General features: G+C 38.7%; 1 protein-coding gene across 3 annotated transcripts in view; it reads left to right on the forward strand.

The window, feature by feature from the left end:
* Positions 1-8,582: 8,582 nt before the first annotated feature.
* The window catches only part of eng (endoglin), a 44,159-nt gene continuing 30,715 nt past the window's right edge, over positions 8,583-22,026 (forward strand). For 2 of the 3 annotated variants that reach the window (XM_067575318.1, XM_067575320.1), the window contains exons 1-2: positions 8,583-8,728; positions 9,858-10,032. In XM_067575318.1, the coding sequence (XP_067431419.1) occupies positions 9,975-10,032 (58 nt within the window). In that variant the 5' untranslated portion in view covers positions 8,583-8,728; positions 9,858-9,974. Of the gene's footprint in view, positions 8,729-9,826; positions 10,033-22,026 lie in introns of all 3 variants that reach the window. The other variant, XM_067575319.1, reaches the window with a different exon arrangement.

Here is a 22,026-nt window from a genome sequence, read left to right on the forward strand (position 1 = left end):
TGGTTGTTGTTGTTGTTGTTGTTTAATTATTGTCTCAGTGTCTATTTCATAAGGACGAAACATGAGCAACAACTGAAATAATACCCCTCTCACTCACCTTGGTAAGAAAAACTGAAGCCTTAACTCTACTTCTAATCCAGCAATAAGAATCTACATTTTTAAACTCAAACAACAATTAATCTGTTTATACATAGCAGCACCTAGAAATCCACTTTTGTCTATATTTAAGTCTTGTTTCCATTCTGTGGTGAACATGTATGTGGATGTACCCAGCTCAAAAACTACTGTATAAGGGTATAAGAGGTGAAAAGTATTTTTACACATGAGGTGTGAACAATCCTCTAACCTTTAATGCACACGCTCACTCTGGGGAAAACCTGCACTTTACACAATTTTTTTCTTTCTCTTCTTAAGCCTACCATAGAGAGTCCAGAGTTCTCATTTTTGGTTGTGCCATTAGACAATGGCAGAGATCATCCACTGTGGCCTAACTGGTGAAACTCTGTATACATGTACATTGACAAAACTTTTAAATTACTTCATAAATTAAGTTCTATTAATCTATTTGCAACTATATTTAAAGCACAGAAACATTTTAGTTTTTCATCAGGGTGTACACATGTAACATGGATGTCTATAAAGTGGTATAAGTAAAAAAAAAATCTGAATTAAAGAATAAGGAAAAATGTCTAACATTTGAAATTAGTTTATTAGCAATGACTGTATTTTACTATTTAGAGGATGCACTTTCCAGTACTATTTAATAGTACACAGGCTGACATTGTAACTAATCATGGACAAACACAAACTGTACAGACACATATGGTACAAAATGTCTAACATTTGAAATTAGTTTATTAGCAACGACTGTATTTGACTATTTAAAGGATGCACTTTCCAGTACTATTTAATAGTATACAGGCTGACATTGTAACTAATCATGGATAAACACAAACTGTACAGACAGTTAAACAAAAGACTTCAATGCTTCAGCTTTGATAAAGGAAACATTCTTCTGTTCAGAAAACATGGTCAAGGTGCTGGAGCATGTAGACACAACAGGATGCAGGACACGTTGCTTCAGGCAAAGGTCACCACTGTTATGTTTCCTTTGAGCCCGTGATGTTCAACAGGTCCTCCTTTACCTCACACCTTCCTTACACACACACATACTTCCAGCAGGCTAAGCAAACACTGCAACAGGTATCCGGACTACCCTCAAAGGAGAGCTCTGATCATGACTCTGCGCTGTAGGGATGAGGAAGAGGAAGACGGCTTCTGAGGGGGGACAGGATGCGTACATCGGAAAGTCAATCAAGAAAAGGCGTCTGTAAGCACTTTCATAAAGTCATCGAGGATACTGCCTGAATGCTAGGAATGCTGCTCTCACCTAATAAAGGTACAAAACAAAGGGGAAGACAGGAGGTTGCAGTGTAATTCATCACGTACAGCAGAGAGAGAAAAAAAGAGAAACATGACTGAGAATGTGAGGGAAACTATGAGCATATCTGTAACTGTGTGTGTGTGTGTGTGTGTGTGTGTGTGTGTGTGTGAACTGACCAACAGTACAGTCCTGCAATTCAAGGGTCACAACCCAGGTTAAGCTATTATGAATTAAGGCTGGGGATCAGCCCTTGAACAGCTAAGTGCAGAACATTTTAGCATTCAAGACAAGTGACAATTTTCTTGAAGCCACTATATCAGGATTTGAAAATGTCTGACTTCAGCACCGCCCCCCTGTGGTTGTGTCAAAAAAGACACTGTGGCAGATGGCAGTTAGCTGAACACCATTCTCAGTTTGGTAAAAAGTCCACATCTAGTCATCTAGATTACATCAAAATAAAGTAGCATTGCAAAGATCTTACAATAAAGGCACATAAAATCTCTCACATATTGTATATGATCAGTGCATCGACTTTTGGTAAATTGACAATAGACCAGTTAATAGAACAGTAGATGGCTATATGATAGGACCCACACTGAACAAGCTTGCATTCAATCAAGTGGGAAGTAGCAATTATTCACAGGTGTCAGATAGGTGTCAACAAAATTACTTATTTTCCATCTACAGTAAATGCAGATCTAATGGTTAAATCCTCCAAATAGGCTTTATAACCACAGAGATGTGTTAATATGAAAATTGCAAATTAGCAGCCTCCTGTTTAGTGCTTCCACCATGGCAGATAAGATGAACTTAAGAATTATGTGCCCACCATATAATTGTGTGCACTTACTGTAGCTGCAGAGTCTGACATAATTGCAAGGAGAATATTGTGCAATCAGCTATGAATATCACACACCAGTTGGGTATCACCTACTTGGAAAAAGGGCCATTTTTCAATTAGGTTAGTGATAAAAAAAAAAAAGAATTGGATGGAAAACAGCATGAAGCATCTGAAAATTATATATACTCTATGTATGTATATATACATACAGTGTATATACAATTATAGATGTTATTTTTGTTTCTGCTGTCTGCATAATAATGACTGCACTAATACAATAAAGACAAACAGCCCAGGAATGAACTACATGAATAGCCCAGAAATTACAATTACTCTTTAGAGTTCTATTAGAAGGCTGATAGGCTAAATGTGACATAGACATGCAGTATCTCATGGGAACCGTCTGGGCTGCCAGGCAGCAATCCCTCCAGGCGTGAGACAGGACATGCAGAGTTTAAAACATGGCCTGCTTGCTGAGAAAATAACTGCCTTTTAGCACGTCACAGACAATTACATGTGGCTTTATGGCTGCAGTGTAAAATTAGAGAGACCACTCACTTAACTGAATCCTAACTGCGCTTGCAGCAAAAAAAAAAACATGAATTACATTCAAAAGTTTAATATGATTTTGCAAATGGGTTGTTTCCGCGATGAGGGCCATGTCAATCAGTGGGCTGGGATTGTAGATGTATATTAAATGACTTTGTAAGGCTGACAGGTTTCTGGTCATATGGTCAGCCTCGGATATTACCAGTGCAAGGCCATGCGTCAGATCCACCCCTGGAGGACGATAAGGAAATGATCACTTTATTCTCTCTCTCTCCTCTGTTATGGACTACGGCGCGCTGGCTGGCTGGCACCACAGAGACCCAGTGGCACCGTGCGGGAACCAGCGTCAACCTGTGATGAAAGACGATGGCCGATTGTTTCCTGTTATTGAAACACTACTCATGGATGGGTGTGGGTAGTTGGCTCCAATAAAAAGGAAAGCCATTGAAAGAGAGTGCTACTGTAGAAGTGTCCTTAGATGTGATGGAGTACCTTAAATGAATGCCTTCTGTAACATAATACACCTCAGCCAAGTCATGTCAACTTCTAGAGGATTGCAATAATTTAGTTAACACAGAATATACACAAAGTAGAGTGAATTTATCTCTACTTAGTGTAGTGTCCCATGTGCATTTCTTTGTCTATGCTGCCTGAAGGAATGAGGTCAAAGCAGAGTCACAGAGTCAATAAGCAGAATATCAACTACTCTTAGAAAACAAGGCTCTGTGTATGACTGCTGTCAATGGACTGTAGGATTTTTAGCACTCTAACATGTCAATTAACCCAGCTAGTCATTAAGCACTTGTGATCTCTAATCATGGATTAAGTAGATTAGGCCAGTAGGATGTCTATGGTTGAAGTGCACATGGAGCTCAATTTAAAATGATTGAGGCAGATATATTAATTAAATTCTCAAACTTCTGCAACTAAAAAAATATTCACACTTGCCCTGGTTGAGAATGCCAATAGAGTTCAAATCAGAGTAGCAGTGACATTGTTTCACATCATATTCTTACATATCAAAATCAACAGCATAAACCCAGTTATATCATGAACACAAGGTGTTCATGATACCATTTGCCATGCTTGTGATATACAGGCACAAAGTGTGTGAAAGCAGTTTCTATAAGGTTTCCTCTGATGAGCAGGTACAGTGTTTTCCTGAATCACAAATTCCATACATAGTATATAGGAAAAGACACATGCTTCATTTCAAACACTCCTTTCATTTACAAAAAAATATCTGGATACAAATTTAACTGTAAATAACTTTTTTATTTATTTTCTTTTATTTGCACAGTAAAACAAAGCAGCATAAACTCAACAACAAAAGAGAAGAAACAAATTGTGCAGGTGAGATTTAGAAAACCCCTAGAGGCCTATGATAGTAATCTCACCTCATTACAAATTATAAGCAAATACAAAAGTCATGTGATCCACAAAAATAAGCAAACATGAAGTAGGCAGCTCAAACCAAGCAACTTGACTGACTTTTCTCACTGGAGTGAAAATGGAAGAAGATAGAGTTGGTTTCTGCTGTTCTGTTAGTATAATAGCGCTGCGGTTAATACCTAAAAGACATGACACACGTACTGTATGGAGCCAAAACACAGAGAGAAAGGGGAACAGAGCTAGACAGAAAGAGTAGCACTTTGTGTACTTTTTTTTTTTCTTCGGCACTATTGTATGCTTTTCTGACATTGTTGAACTGTAGTCTATATGTCAGTTTTTTTCTGTTTTGCTGCTTCACTGCTCTGCCCAAAGACTTTGTGTGGAGAGTTGTTGATTTGACGGGATGATGACTCCTCTGAGTCTGTTCAGTACAGAAAGGATGTTTTGTCTACTCTTTGCTCCGGTCTATTTTTTCTCACAAAATAGCGGTGGTGCAGTAGCTAAAGATAAATGCTGTTTCTTCAAGAGATGCTTTTTCTTTTTCTCTTTCTTAACTTTGACCAGGATGAAGTAAAGATTATAAGATATTTTAATATGCCGAATACCAAAAGAACAAACAAACAAAAAAACAAAAACAAACCTAATTCGAAATAAAAATCTTTTGTTATTGTGTGTGGCTCTGGCTTTCAGTTGTAGGCCTATTCACCCATGCAGGTGTTTTCACTTATTTTGGCTGATTAGGCCTCCTCTCAGGACTGTGTGTGCATGTACAGGTTGACAGGCTTATTTAACCGAAGATATTTTGACATGAGTTGGAAAAGCTCAAGTGTAAATGATAAAATTAACAATGGCTGAATTCCATTTAGCTGCTTCTGGTGCTGCTATTGTACATGCTGGTTCACTGTCAAGTCTTACTGGGACATTTGAACAGAATGAAACCAGTGATAATGTTATCAGTAACACCTGTGCTTTTCCTACTATGACAATTCAAAATGTTTGACAGCTGTGCAAAAGGCCTATTGACATCTGGTTCTTTCTCCTGCCGTTAAACTTACACCTTTATAATTTATTAGAGCTGTATGTGAAACCACTCCCTTGTTCATGCATTTACTACTCTCTACATATAGATACTAAATAATTTACTCTATATGATAATAATAATTCAGACACCAATGACTCATTTTCATTTTACACCATCACTGACAGCTGTAGAGCTGAACAATAGTATTTTTTTTTTATCTTTGAAATACAGGGCATTGCATTGTGAGATATGGACACTACTTTATTCACATCATTGTTGGATTTTCTGAGGTCACTAGCTATACAGAGCATGAATTTCACACTCTGGATTCAGACACATAAAATGTTGGACAGTAAATGTGGTGCTCTGTAGGGAGTGATTTCAGGCCCAGTCTTGATGATGTCACACAGTTCCCTACATAGCTATTCCCAGTTTCAACGTAGACAGAGCTCTAATCATCAGAATGATTGAAAACACCTGTGTGAGTGTGAAAGGCCTTTAATAAAAGGATTATGTAGCAGTTGTTTCAGCAAATGTCCAAAATATGACATATTTACAAGTAACAAAGCCCTCTAGTGGCCATGGTAATAATGCAAAGAGGAAATAGTGTGACATTATTATAGAGCAATGGATCTGTTCACAGGGACATGTTGGGCAGACATTTTGACTAGAAAAGCACAGGTGTAAATAATACTACATTGACATTAGAGTTGCGAAGTGGGAGTGTTTTTCCCTGTTCTGTATTCCCATTTCAAACATTTCTTTAAACAATCTCCTCAATGATACTGAACATAGAAACTCAGGACTCTCTCGGATAATGTAATGATACGACCACCAGTTTCAATTATTTCAACTTAATTTCTGAGAAATCACATGTCCGTGATTTTGGCATGATGGATGGCTAAGAATACTACAGTACCCATGAGCCTCGGCCCCCGTTGCTATGGAGAAGAAGCTATGGGCGCAAATCAGATGATCTTCATTGCTGAAGTTGTAAACAATAGCCATAGTTGCTGAATTCACTCAAAAGTGTCCCAGAAATGAAAAGTAAACCTATTCACGCTGAAGACTGTAAAATCTGTTTTTTCACCATCATAATCTTTAGCTTCTGTACATCTGAATTTTAAGCTTAGTGATTGGCAGTTTCTTGCTGTAATGCTCCTTGGGAGTCATAGTTAACTTCTATCTTGAAATTTTTATGTACACAGTCTTGTACCTTCGAGAACCAGATATTGTCTAACGCAGCTAATCTTTCACTGGGAGAGTTTCATTTCATTTTTACTTCCCACTTTGCAACTCTATGGCTCTATTCCATTCATTTCCCTGAGAGTGGCTCACCAAAATGGAAAGCAGAAACCATTAATATCATTAATTCCATCTGTGCTGTTCCTGCTTTGACAAGTCAAAATGTATGTAGTGAAAAGGGTCTACTGGTTTATCCTGATCAAACTTAAGAAGGAGAAAAAAGCAAAAGCGTCTTGGAGGGACAGCATTTATCTTTGGATACCACCATTAGCACCACTACTTTGTAAAGGAAAAATAGACCCAAGCAAGGTGTAGACACGACATCCTGTCTGTAGCTGTTGAACAGACTCAGAGGAGTCATCATCCCATCAGATCAACTCTCCACACAAAAGTCTACAGGCAGAGCAAAAAGAGCAGCACAAAAGAAAAACAGACATACAGTATATAGACTATACTTCAATAATGCTACAAAAGGATTTAGAATAATTACAGTATGTTGGTAGCAAACCAAATTACAGCTAGGGAGAAATGGTTAACCTAGCTAGTTTAGGATTACTGGAAGCAGGGGAAACCATACATCTGTAGAAAAAATAAATGAATAAAAAATCACCTACCAGCACCTTTAAAGGTTCTGTATGTAGGAATCTTAAATTCCCTCTCATTAGTGACATCTGTGGCCATTAAATGAGCTGCAGTCAACATCCCCCTGCTCTTGCTCACAAGCTCGCAGCATGAGATTATTGTAGGTGATGTCTTTTTCCTTGCTTACACTTCTCATAATTACATAAAAGATCTCTTTTTGTTTTTGTGTTTTGCACCATGTTTCAGCAAAGCATCTTTCACTCCCAGTCAGTCAGGGAATATCTTTTTGAAGAATGGTGTTCATCCCTCCAGAAGAGTTCCAGAGATTTGTAGAATCAATGCCAAGGCTGATGAACACCATTATTCAAAAAGATATTCCCCCATTTAGTGTTTTGATGATGGTGGTGGAGAGCTCTGTCTAACATGTCAGTCCAAATTATCCCATAGGTGTTCCATTTGCTTTGAGATCTGGTGACTGTGAAGGCCATAGCATGTGATTCACATCATTTTGCATACTCATCAAACCATTCAGTGATCCCTCGTGTCCTATGAATTGTGGCATTGTCTTCCAGGAAGAGACAACTCCCATCAGGATAGAAATGTTTCATCATAGGATAAAGGTGATGACTCAGAACAACTTTGTATTGATTTACAGTGACTCTTCCCTCTAAGGTGACAAGTGGACTCAAACCATGCCAGCAAAAAGCCCCCCACAGCATAACAGAGCCACCAGATCCCTTCACTGTAGGGGTCAAGCATTCAGACCTGTGCCAGTTTTTCCTTCAATTTGTCATCTGTCTGTATATACTCACTGGTCACTTCATTAGGTACGTCTATGCATTCCAATACAATCCAATACAACAACTCTGCCATAAATTCTACATTTACAAAGCTCATACATCTTCAGTTTTTGTTGACATTGTACTGTGCATTGTATTGAAAGGTGTTCCTAATATTTTGCCCCCCTCATGTATGTTAATTGAGTGGACAAGATATTAGGAACACCATTTAACAACAACAAAAGCTTAGGTTACCAAAAAGTTGAAAAATAATGTTATAAAAAGCCCTACTTCCAGGTAGTTACATTTTTAACGTGTAAGAAAATATAAACAAGTTATTTTGGGAATTATTTTGTTTATCAGATCATCTCATGGTCTTATTTGTCTGTTCTGTTCACCATAAGCAATACATTAGATAAATTGTGCCTATTTTAAACTAAAAACGATTTGTACATTGTAAGTTGAGGTAAGCGTATGTGGTAAGTGTGGTAAGTGGTAAGTGTTAAGTGTATGTGGTCTAGGGTACATAAAATACCAAAGTAAGTATATACATATATATATATATATTATATATATATTTCTAATCTCCAATTGTATATTGGTCCCATGCTTTAAATTCAGAATACATTGAGATATGAAACTATGTAAATTTCAATGAAAATTGGAAAAATTGAGGTGTACTAAAACTTTTTCTCACTGAGATTCACGTACTTCATTCCGTGGAACAGAGAAGACGACTGTATAGCACGTCCAGCGCGTACTAGAGGGGAAAAGGTCGGTGGGAGGGGTACAAAAGTAAATCTGCACCGCCCAGGCAGGCGACACAAAAAGTTTGGAAAGTCCTGACACCGTTACATCGCTTGAACGCAGCCACATCCTCGCTCGTGGATTATAAAGCCTGATACCTAATTCAAGAAATCCACCCTACTTTAAAAGTAAGTTTTGAGTTTCATAACTTTGTTTTTACTTCCATATTTTCGTAGTTTTGCGTGGTCAGTTGTATTTCCTTGATAACCTATAGCCCACACTCTTCCCTTGATTCTCTGTATGTCAGTACTACGGTCAGATAGCGATATAAAGTGCTGTAATGTTTCTTAACAGTAGAGTTGTGAAATAAAGTAGTTATGGTCAAAAAGGAGGCGCACAGTCGACTGTAAAGGATCTTTAGTCTACTTTCCATGTTACTATTTCGTCTCATTAATCCCCATTAAGAACGTTTATCAATGGATGCTTTTTAAGCCCATTTGATTTCTTTCTAAAATACACTTTTTGTATTCACGTCGATAGATACGTTGTTCTCTCATAGTAAAAACTGCAGTCCAGGGAAATAACGTGACTTTTTTTTTGTTTCCCTTTAGAAGTGCATAAACAGTTTATACAGGCTCTTCCTCTCCCTCTATATGAATCATATAACAAGAGCAGTCTCCTGCTTATCTGATCTCGGCATTGTGATATTATTTAAAGAAAGCGATGCAGTAGTGCTTCCTGAAACAGTCGGCCAGAAGTTAGTGACCAGCAGATAACCCTTGGGTTCAGACCCTCATTGTGCACCAGGAAGACGGAGAGAAATATTGTGGGATTGTCCTCAGGAGGAAAATCCTGTCATCCTACTAAAGGAATTCAAGACATTTTAACAACACCATCAGGGTTATGTTAACAGAACAAATTGTGTAAGTGACCAGTGTCCTTTATGGGTCCTAAGTTATTATATTGAACTGATTTTGTTTCGTTATCTAGTAACATAGAGGTAGCATCATTCATTCAAAGAGCAGCATTTTTAATATTATGGTCATAGATAGGCTAATATTGATCTTGTGTATCCAGCAGGAGCAGAGAATGTGTTTTATAACCTTTACATGACACAGTCTTGGATAACAGGAGATAGATTTGCATACAATACTTGTTTTGACATCGTATGCCGAGTATTAAGTGACCTGCATGTGATTGGCAGTTAGTCACGTCCTTATTGAAAATTCTCATCCTCTTATTGATTCCTGGCGTCTTTTTTTCCCCTGACCTTTCAACCTTTTAAGACTAGAATTGTCTGCTCTTCCGCTGCCACAGTCATTGCAGCTCTGCCATTGGACAAGGACACTTCAACCACTGCCCGAGTATCCATCCTCACACTCCAGAGACCCAGACTCAGCTTCTGCCAGCACCTGAAACTTAAAATTAACAGAGATGGAGGGACACATGGCGCTGTTTGCCCTGCTTCTGTGTATCACTGTTGCAGTTTCTGGTAAGTGAATGGATTTCTTTACTAAAAATTGCATTGAAAAGTGCACAACCTTAGACAACAGACCACAGGACACAGAGCTGAGTGGATTTTTAGCCTCCAGGGCATATTTCTGTCAACCTAAAGTTCAAAGGCAGATATTAACATTGTCCTGTCATGGGGGTTTTGTTCTGGCGTCATTTCATTCTGAAAACATAAAAGAGCACTCTTTCCTCTGTTGTTTTTCTTGCACGGTAAATCATGATTTTACCACAGGTCTATACAGAGGTTATGTGCAAAATAGTTGTTTTCGAGTCTCTTGGTTTGAATGATTATTTATCCTTAAGCCCACTTTCCTAACTCAAGGATTACATACTACACAATATTTTATTAGAGTAGGGAGAAAAATACAATGACACAAGAGCTGAATTCAAAACCTGTGTAGTGCCAGTTTGTATTCAGACTATTGAACCGTTAAGTCACCATGGGAACCATTTGTTTGTGCAGTTTTGCAGGGTTTATCGATAAAAGAATATTTTTGTTATAGACAGTCGAGACACAAGAAACAAGTAAACATGGGCATTCGTAGATTTTATGTGATCCTCCTCTGTTGACACCTTCTGTCAGTCCTTCCACTGGCTGCCTGTGGCTGCCTATATCAAATTCGAACTTGTAATCCCTACAAGGTGGCAAAGGGAGCCGAAACCCTCCCTACGCCCTCAGGCCATAGTCCAGCCACAGACTCGGTGCTCTGCATTGCTGCTTCAAGGTGTTTGGGTCTCACTTCCCTGCAGCAGTCTGGCATTAGAGGTGCCCACATGGTTTTTAATTAAGAAAACAATGCTAAATAATTTATTATTTGATTAGTATTCCCCTTTTGTGCAGCTTTGATATATTGTTTCAAACCTACTGATCTGAATTTAAAAATATGAATATCAAAAGTGCATCATGTTAAGCAAAGTATTTTCACATATATATTTTTTTGTCCAGGTAGAAGACATAGTTGAATCTCTTATTTCACATCACAGTTTTAGACAATGCATCATTTAAAACTCTGCCTATCTAAGTACTAAATTGCTCAGAGCTGTAAAAAAACATATAAACTCATTGTTACCAGAATCATTTAATAGCTAACTTTTTTTTTTTTTTACCTGCCACTATGTATTACAGTTTTAACATTAACTGTCAGCAAAACAATCGTGTTCTCATTCATTTTTCAATGCCGCACTTGAAGGTGAAATAAACACTTAGGTGCAAGATAACCTTTTTCAGACTCTGGAGTCTATAAACTATAAACCAAAATAAATAAACTGGCATTTCTAACTTTCTTTTTAGATAAAGCAAAACAACCCTGCCAAGCATACATCACTGTTAAGATTATGTGCCAGAAAAACAAGCCTGTTCCCTGAATCTGGCTTCCGTGCTGACCTACTGTATGACAAATCACAATATTGCCACAAGTGCTAAACACCCTCTCAGCAGGGGTGCTGATGGCAGGGATACAGAGGTATTTTTTGGCCAACTGGCAAACCTGCGGAGAGTTGACCTCATAGCTTCCACCGCAGGGGATCTGTCTCGCTGTCTGCTGGTGGAGTCTGTAAGGAGCTGTTTAGCTCAGCCTTAATTGCCACTGTGACACATAGTCCTGTATTCGCTATCAATTTTTTTCTTTCCTTTAAGAGGTTCCAAGGATTTTCGTTTTCTCTTCCACTTATTTTTGCATCTTCTACAGCAGCTGTAGGAGGGTACCCAGAGGGAGCTACAACACTGTTCTCAGTGCTCTGTACTGAATGCTGAAGCATTAATCAAACATTGGCATGATGTGATGATTGCTCCATCTCAAGCATTGTTTATTCATCATTAAAGTATATAATATAGTCCAGTATTGGCATATTAATTGGTCATTTACTATGACATTGACTCCTGGGCTTGGTACTGTGCTGTTGTTAAACAAATCAAACCTTAATATCAGCCACACTAATACCAACAGTACATTCCATACAAAATCAAATTTAGCACATTCCCAGACTGAATAGGTGCTGTGAAAAATAAATCACCGATATATTCACTGTGATTTGAAGTCTGTTTGTTTAATAGCATCCTCGCCAGCTGCGAGTCACTGTGGGAGCAGACACAATGTGAAAGTTCCACAAAGAAGAAGTAAACACAAGTAAAAGTAAATCAAAAATAGCCTGCAGCCTGCAACAAATCCCAAGACACACTTCACCAGTTTCAGGCTATGGTATATTGTATTTTACTTGAGCTCAATTTTTCTTAAGCCGTATTTAAACTTTTTATATGTTTGACCCTTCCTTCAGCTCCTTGATATCAGGTTGATTAAATCATTTGTGATGTCTGAAGCATGCTTCGAATCTGCGGCAGCTATTAAACTCACAGTAAAAGTAAACCAAACACTCCAAGTATATATATCTATAGATATACAGTAGATAGATAATATTGCTAAGTGACCCAGTAGAGCAAGTGGATGAGCTCCCCTCTCATGTATGTTAATGGAGTGGGCAAAATATTAGGAACACAATTCAATATAACGCACCTCAGTACATCATCAACACCCACTACAACCTCAATAATAAACATTAAGTAGGATTATCACCTTTCTGACAATGTCAACAAAAACCTGAAAATGTATAAGCTTTGTAAAAGTAGAATTTATGGCAGAGCTGTTGAATTGGGTTGCATTAGATTGCACAGGTGTACCTAATGAAGTGGCCTGTGAGTGTATATACTTACTTATCCACTTCATTTCCTGACACTGGAAACTTAATTACTCCTTAGCTTACCGCCTTGGACTGTGTTCTGTGTTCATGCATTTATTTGCCTTTGGACAAATGCAGTATGGTAACTGTCAATGGATGAAGTGACATTGTACATTTAATCAGTACTATAATACTTGAGTGGTTATACACTGCTGTGTAATCCTAGATGTTTCACTGACACATTTACACACTGTTACTGTAGGTTGTTCTTATGCCACATGATTGAAATATCAGTACTGTTGCAGCCCGAGGTACAGTACTTTCCATTAAAATCATATTATCTGACCAATCTGCTCAATTTAAAAACTGTATTGCTGATGTAAAATGCCGGGTGGCTCAAAGCCTTCTTCGACTAAAACAGAGTAAAAAATGTGGTTATCTCGTTAAGCCTGCAAGACTTTGTTTCTTGTGCCCTTCTTAAGCTACAGGAGAAAGAACCCAGACAGGACTTTTAATCTTACTCTAAAATTTGACATACAGATAAGTCTGGTTGTGAGATCCTGTTTTCATCAGCTCAGGATCAACCACTGCCTTTCAAACCTAAAATCACCCATGCTTTCCTCTTATACCTTGATTATTAGAATTTCTTATATGTTGGGATCAGTCAGCCCTCTCTTTCTTGTTTACAGCTTGTCCATAATCTCTGGACAGGTTTCTGTCAGGCTCCAGTAAAACAGACAACATCACACTGGTCTTAGTTTCACTACGCTGCCTCCCTGTGAGGTTAATTGTGTTTAAAATTTTGCTGTTTGTTTTGAATCCCTTACATGGTCCAGTCTACGGGTTTATCTCCTAGCACCTGTGGTGCCACAATTTGTCTAAATCCCCTTAGTCATGGTATTTGTTTGTGCCAAGATCATGCAGGCGGTGATGCCTTCGCAAAGGGGGAATCTGTTCTCCCTCTACGTTAAGTCAGCTGAGTCCCTCCTTTTTAATAAAACACACTAAAATCTTGCATTTTCTTTCTTTCCTTCCTTCTTTCTTTTCTTTTCCATTTTTGCTTTGACGTTATTCTTTTTTTAATCTTGATTGTTCCAGTCTTGTGCACTGCCACAATGCAACACTTTCTTGCAATCATGTTGTTTAAAGGCATTTCATGGAGTTTTTAATTTGGCACCTTTCCTTATGGACCTTATAACACTTGCTACATCTTGACTAGGCAATATACATGTCCTCTAAATACATGTTTACAGAGGTAAACATGTATTTAGAGGACATGTAGAGGTTAATAATTAGGTTCTTCTATAAAATTGGCAGACTCACAAGTGACAGATTGTCCCAAAAACGTATATTTCCCACAATGCAACCTGATAGTGTCTTTTAATACACCTTCTCTGCCTGATAAACACCAGGCTCACACACTCAATTTGTAACACATGCTTTCTGTTATGAATTTGTAGTCTCCAAGCCCAAACTGAGATAACCCCTAATGACATCATCAGAGTTATTTTCTGTAAGGCTTTTAAATTAAAAATTTTGAGCATACACATATTTTTCCCAGGTAGCATTGCTTGGCTGACCTGCCTTTGAAAGACTTCCAAGAAATGGAAGCTCTCAGATTCTGTCTATCTAGCTGCTTATTACATGGGAGGTAGTTTTGTAGGAAAAGATTTTCAAAATTTTGTTTCCAGACCACTTTATAAGGGCAAACATAATAACCGCTACCACTTAAACTGACTGTAGCAGTTGGACTCATAAACAATTATCGATGCGTCCAACTGAAGTCTTCGTATTTAGGGGTTTTATCCACTATGTGCCTAGCATTTCCTGGCAGGGAAATAGTGTTCAATATGCCCCATGCTGCAGCAACTTTCCCAGTGGGAGCCAGGCATCATGATGTTAACTGCCAGACCTCCTGCTGGATTTTGCCTACCCCAGAGTCTCCCGCCACGGGCTGTAGGAAAGTACAAAAGTGATTAGCGAGCCCCTGGAGAACGAGGCAGGGCTGTCTGAAAATGGATCTTAAAGAGGGAAAGAGAGTGAGACAGACAGACAGACAGACAGACAGATAGACAGACAGACAGACAGACAGACAGACAGACAGACAGACAGAGATAACAGAATTCATAAAGAGCCTTTCATAGAGACAGTGAGGAAGTGGGGGGTCAAATTTCTGTGACTGTAAAAGAGCAGATAACTGCTTCAGAAGGAAGATGTGGGGAAAGAGAAGTAAATAGGGGATTAAAAAGACAGAGAGATAGGAAAAGGGACCAGACAGAGATAAAAAAAGGGGGAGATATGAAGACCAAGTTAAATTGTAAGTTAGAAAAAGTGAAAATGTAAGACTTTGAGTAATTAGGCAAAAGAGAAAGTGAGAAATATACATAAAGAAAACACAAAAAAGAGAAATTTGTTGGCTGACAGAAATGGCGTGTCAGGGATTTAAAAAGAAAAAAAAAATGGAAAGAGATGACAAAGGTTTCTCGGAAGGCATGCTGTAGTAGAATAAAAAAAAAGCCCCTCATGTTAAAAATGGCGTTGAGAGTCAAAACAGTTCACTTCCCCTGTTTTACTGGAGTGAGCCAGCTCTGCCTGCAGTCAGACTGGGTGGCAGGGAGACGCGACCACTTGTCGCTGCCTCAGACCGATTTCAATCTCCTTCAATGTTATGCCCCTCCCAAATAACAATCCATTTCTGCCTGCCTTGCTTTTCCTCTGTTTGAACACAGAATGCAGTGCAAGGGAGCCACACTAATGCTATGTTCCTCTCTTCTGTTTGTTCCCACATGACGTCCACTTACTGGTTATATAAATGATGATATGTAGGAATCTAAAAGAAAAACATGACAATAGAATGACATATAGTGTAAGTCTGTTTTCAGTTTTGAGCGCTGATATGTCTGATCTATTACCTGCTCCTGTGTTGAGAGGATCCAGTCCCCTGTAAATGCTGTTAAGCAGTAACCCCTTACAGAAAACACTGTACTTTTTGGGTTATTTATATAACTGGGTTAAAATGGCATTCCAGCATTGCTTTAATTGCCATCTCCAACACGAGCACCAAGCCTGATTATAAATAATGTAAGTACAGGGGGTGTTTGGTATATCACCACTTTTAATGATATAGATTTCAGATACTGGCTCTTTGGTGTGTCTGAATTTCTCTTTTACATCACCAATGCTTTTCATTATGCCGTTGCATGAGCACTGAATGGCTCATTAGTAGTGGGTGAGATAAATGCCTCGTCAGCATGGCGACCACTTGTGCCCATGTCAACATGCCTGCTGTCTGTGCAGATAAGGCATGGCATTATGCACTCTTATCTCTAGGTCTGTCTGCCCATGGTCAACCGTGGGGTCTGCACAAACACAGGACATGTACCTGTACATTTGGATGGAATTTGGAGGGCATACTGCTGACCTACCTATGACTAGTCACCTATAATAAGTCAAAAGTGCTCAAAAAAGGGTCAAAGAAACTCTAGGGGGGCTTCCGATCTCTGGCTAAATGAGAAATTATTTTACAATATAGACATTAATATCACTAAAACCTTATTCACAAGTGACTTTAATTGATGAGGATATTATTATGCTGGGCAGAATCAGCCCCTTAATCCTCCCTGACAGAACAGTCATGAACAAAATGTTCTCAGCTAAAATGTTCTAAAAATGCTTCATATCATGTTTTTGCACGAAGGAAGAGCCTTTTGCTCTGAACTTTTCTCTCGGCCTAAATGATATTCCAATAAACATCATCATTTGTGGAATTGATATTTACCCCAAATAACATTTTAGAGAATGTTAATGCAATTTATTCATGCTAAGTTCTTGGCAATTTTCTTTAAGAGAACATACTATCTTTCTGCATAGACATAACCTGATTTCTAAAGTGATCTGTGCTTTACAATGTGCAGCTTGCAGTTGAGTGATGTTTCATGGCAGAGCCTCTGGATTCAAGCACTGGGTGGGTAGTTTTCCTGTTGATTCAGGTGCCACACTGGTCAATCTGTATTTAGAGAGCTGAAATCTCTCTCTGATGTCTGTGTGTGTATATGTGTGTATTTGTGCAGGATGTCTGTATGTTTGATGTGATAGGAAGAATCCTCACTGGATTTGGACACTGGATTTTTCATTTGCTTATATTTCTGATATGTCAGAAAGCAGAATGTGACTCAAAGAAAAAGCCTTGAGACATTTGACAGATTATTTAAATCTGCTCATGTACTATAACTACAACAAATCCAGCAGCCATACTCAGGATACTTAATAATCTTTTCACGCTGGAGGGAATAAACTTACATTTGTCAAACAACTCTCCCTAGTTGAGACACTTCCATTAGCTAACAGTGAAAATGAAGTCTTGCACTTGAAGCCGTCTCATAGATCTCTTAGAGATTCTGCTTATTCAAAAGATTTCATGTTCTTAGAGGCCCAGCAATTGTTTTGAGACACATAAACTACAGTTTTGTTCACATAGACAGCATAATTGAAGTCTTTGAACTATAGATAAGTATCACTGATGTCAATAAACTTTTAACAGCATCGGAAAACATTCAAATGTTAGATGTGGTTGTTGTGGTTGATGTGGGAATATTAAATGATTTTTTGGAGTGATACACTCTCTAATGCTGTATTTTGCACTTTTGATGGTGTTTCAACCTTTTTGTTTACACTTTGTACCTCTAACTTCACTCACTTAAAATATGTCAAAATTTAAAAAAAAAAAAATCAGAGCCATCATTGCTATGCCACCCTCATATCAGAGCACATTAATATTTACTGGCAAAAATCAGTCAAGAAAAACAAGCTAATCTCTGTTGGTTCTACATGAAGCATATGTTGTGCAAAGCTACATCAATCTTGAATGATTGGGAGCAACCACTGTGCAATGAAACTAACACTTCAATCTGCTTTGGCTGCATGCAGTTAGCATGAAACTTGCTAAATTAGTTTATCTATCCACCAATTAACACTCAGATGATTAATTGTGTTTTGCTAGTGCTCTTTCAGTGTTACTGGTGGAAAAGTAGCCGCATAAGCAAATAGAAGGGGCAAACTCAATAACTGATGGTGTCTGGAATATAACAGATAACCTGAGGGTCTGTATATGATTATATATTTTTCATGCCTGCAGCTACTATCCATACAATCAAATGATCTGCATCAAATTATATGGAATAGCTAATTACTAGTAGCAGACAGGGCATAAAGTGAGTGAGTGAAAAACGGAGGAAGTGAGCCATAGACCTTCCATACGCCACTGTTGGACTTGTTGTTCTGCTGGCTTCCGACAACGATGAGACGACGGACAAATGGCTCCCAGAGGTGTAAACAGAGCTAGTGTGAAGACAGGCTGTCTCCAGACCCGCTATCACATCCTCAGTTCCTCTCCAGCAAACACTGGAGCTTGCAAAGTTTGGCACACAGGCACACACACAACAAGTGTTAAGGCAAGACTAATCACAACATTTTTTTGATAGAATTTCAGGACTTAGGAGAGGGAGGTGAGATGGTAAGGAAGCTTGTGTGTTGTATGGAGTGTGTAATGTGTAGTATGCAGGGGTGAGAGGCCAGGGGACAGTGCAGGCCCCTGCAGACTACTGATAAGAGCTTGTTTACCTTCCTGTGGATGGTCAGGCCTCAATCTGCAGTTGCGGAAACGCTGGGACAATAGGTGTGTGTGTATGTGTGTGTGTGTGTGAGATTGTGGAGTCGAGAGAGAGACTTGAGCCAGCCTTGAAGCTCCCTTTTCCCTGTCCGACTAACTATGATTGGGCCGCTGACCCCTCCCTCCCCCTTCCCCATCATGACTCCGTCGCCCGACCCTGGACACAAACAGTTTACTCTATCCCAGGGGACCAGGGGAGACAGTTGGTCTTGACGTTGTCTGCTGTCAGGGTTTCCCTTTCTGTTCTTTTTTCTCTTTCAAATGCAGCCGTGCTCTTTGGCTACAAGTTCTACAAGTCTTCGTTTTGCATCTAGACTCTAGGCAAGTAGCTCACGCTCTTGTCCACAGTGACTTACAATGAGGGAGGGCATGAAAGACGGCATGAAATCAAGCTGGCCTGCTCGCTCGCCTGAAGTAAGGGAAGAAGCAGCTGGTTATTGGGCTGTAGGTACTCAATCCCTTTAATCTAAATCAACGTTTAGTTAGTATGAATGCTCAAACTGAGGCAACAGTGTTCCTCACAGGCAGGCAGCTCTAGAGATCTTTAGTCTACTGGCTAGCTAACACAAACAGTATTAACAGTAACTACAAACCTTGTCTTAAAATTTAATGTATCAAAATTTAACTCATTACATATATTCTTGGTGATAAATGCAAATTAGTGATAAATGTATGTACAAACACTCAAAATATGGAAAACCTAACCTCAGCAAATCACATCAAACAATCTCAAGCAAATTTCTTGGTACTTTGACTTTTTAGAAAGCTTAAGAAATTCCCATTGTATTCCCAGAATGCTGTGAGTTGTAATTTTAGTAAAGGTCATTTTCATTTCTGCTGACCGATGACATGCTGACACTCCAGAATATGTCCAAAAGAAGAAGTGGTAATCAGTCAGTTATTAAAAATGAACTTTGCATACGTGTGTAGTTCTGCTTTTGAGGTGTCATAGACAGTCAGGAGCCACACTGATTCATTTCCAGGGCACACAATGTGACTCCTCAATTATTTTTTGTCTAATTTTGTCATGTATAAGTAGCTTATATACAGAGAAAGTAAAGCATCTATACTAAAATACACTGTACCACATGAAAGTGATGATTTGTTAATGACAGAGTGAGGCAGGACAGGACAAAAATCATTGGATAATGACAACAGTAAAACTACCTTCATATGAGAATAACTGGTGAGATACAGTACCAGTTAAAAGTTTGAACACACCTTTTGATTCACTTGAATGAGAAAGTGTGTCCAAACTTTTGACTGGTACTGTATATAGTTTAGAATTTAAGGAAACCAATTTTGTTTTGCTACTTCTGAGTATGTAAATAGCATGTACTGACAACAATTTAATCTCCTTGCTTAAGGTGTCTGTCACCACTCTGCTCTCAGCCTCTTGTGGTTTTCTACTTGCAGCTCTCCACTTTCTCTCCTCCAACAGAAAGAGAAAACTAATTCCAGTTTGCTTCATAGGATTGGTTGAAACAGAGGCATTTTTTCTTATTACCAAAATGTTAACAGAGTGTGGAACAATGTGGTAAATGCTACCTTGAAGTTGGATTATAGGCTGTTAGCATACTGTGGGATGGTGCTCTGAGTGCACTGCTCACAGTACACTCACAGCACCTGCAAAGCATCTTTTGTCTTGCTAATGTCTCCATGGGTGCCCTCATTACGAAAACTTACTTCCTAACTTAGCATAGCATAGCTTCTTAGCTTTCATAAAAATATAATGTCATTTGGTCCACCTAACTTTCAAAATATAAATTTTCTCTTTTGGATCCATGGACCTTCTTTAACATTTGTAACACATTTCACATTTACATTTTTCGGCCATTGTTAAAGTCTTCTCGATAAGTTTAGTATACTTGTTGGGTGGTGCATGTGCGCCACCTAGCAAGGCGCCACAGCTACAAACAGGTCAAGACAGATCTGACAGCTTTTGCATGCATTTCTTCTGAGAAGAAGCAGAAGAAGAATAAGGAGAAATACAGGATGTTAGCAGTGTGTAGGGCTACTTTGATCCCTATAATGATAAATCACCTCAAAGTCTCCAGTAACGCCCAAGCACAGTCACTGGCCCTAGTGCAGCTATGGTGCACTCTACATAATTATGTGGGTCCTTCGTGGACAGTGAAACTTAATTTAGGAGGTTCAGGTTGGCATTCGGAATTAATAAAATTTTTACAGTGTTTTAATTTAAGCCTAGAAACAATGGAGGGAATACTTGGATGCTCTCAGGGCCAGTCCATTACTGGGATGTTGTGGGTCAGCCTAGTTGTAATGTATAAATCTTTTATTCAATTCTGTTCAGCAAAATATGGGAATGAATATAATTAATACAACAATAATGTAATATTACTGTCAAAGTACAGCACCCTTATTAAATGCACCAGAGCATAATGGATAATAAAGTTTTTTTTTAGTTTTTTTTTTAGTTTATTTAACAGGGAGCACTGCCCCTGGTTAGGCTTGGTTAGGCTTTTTGAAGTTCGAATTAAACCAGAGTGATTGAAACAGAACATAATTCATGTCAAGCTGATCATGAAATGTCTTACAATGGTCACAATAGTGATGCTGGCTTAATGGTACTATGCACAGTTGAACACATGCGGAAAACAGATGTCTGTGATTTGGTGAACCAGTCTCCAATCTTTTTCTTGAATGCCCAGGAGGTTAAACAAGCAAGAGCAGATGGATGCTGGACATGTGAGGGAGCCAGTTGGTAGTTTTTGTCTCCTTGTTAGTTGGGGCTCCAAGGTGCTGCAGATATTCAGGAGAACTGCCGAGGCCGGTTTTAGGTGCATCATACTGTAAATCATTTATTAATCGCTCTCAGATTTTTGCATAGTCCACAAAGATGTCTTTCTCTGCCTTTCTCCAAAAGCAGCTTCACTAGTTGCCAATTGTTCATTATCGATTTTGGCTGCACACTCATTAGTCTTAATATTATAGTTAGCTATATTGTGTTCCCAGTAAAACAAAAAAGTGCCAAATAAATCTATTAATTTGATCATAGTGTTGTTAATATGTAACAAAAAATAAATGGAATTAGTCTGTTTGGGCAAATGGATTGATTCCCATTAAATATGAGTTGCACTAAGAATTCAAACAAAGTTTAAGATCAGATGTGATTATATGCACTTTTCATGAATTGAGGCCATTTTCTGTCCCCCCAATTCCCTAATGGTTTCTATTCACATCTCCCCCTCATACCTAACATCTAAATGGAAATCACCAACAACCATAAACATGTCTTCTCATGGAATGGAAAATGGAGGGGACTGATATAAGTAGATAAAGAAGACAGGGAAAGGAATGGTACTTCTATACCTCATTTACCAGCAAACCGCTTAGCGAGGCCATTGGCATTTCCTGGGTCAAGAGGGCAAAATGAATGTTCTTCATATCCTATGGTGACTCGTAAAAAGGAGACCAGTGACACATGCATGTGCACACACACACACACACACACTCTTACGCAATCATTATGATTTATACCAAGACCTCTCGGGTGACAGTCATGGGCCGTTGACTCTGTCACAGCAGAACAAGAGAGAAATAACTTTATGGATGTGGATATTGAGCAACAGACATTAACACAGAGGGCCAGAATAACAGGAAACCAGCCTT

The sequence above is a fragment of the Thunnus thynnus genome, chromosome 19 (assembly GCF_963924715.1).
Source record: "Thunnus thynnus chromosome 19, fThuThy2.1, whole genome shotgun sequence".
NCBI lineage: Eukaryota > Metazoa > Chordata > Actinopteri > Scombriformes > Scombridae > Thunnus > Thunnus thynnus.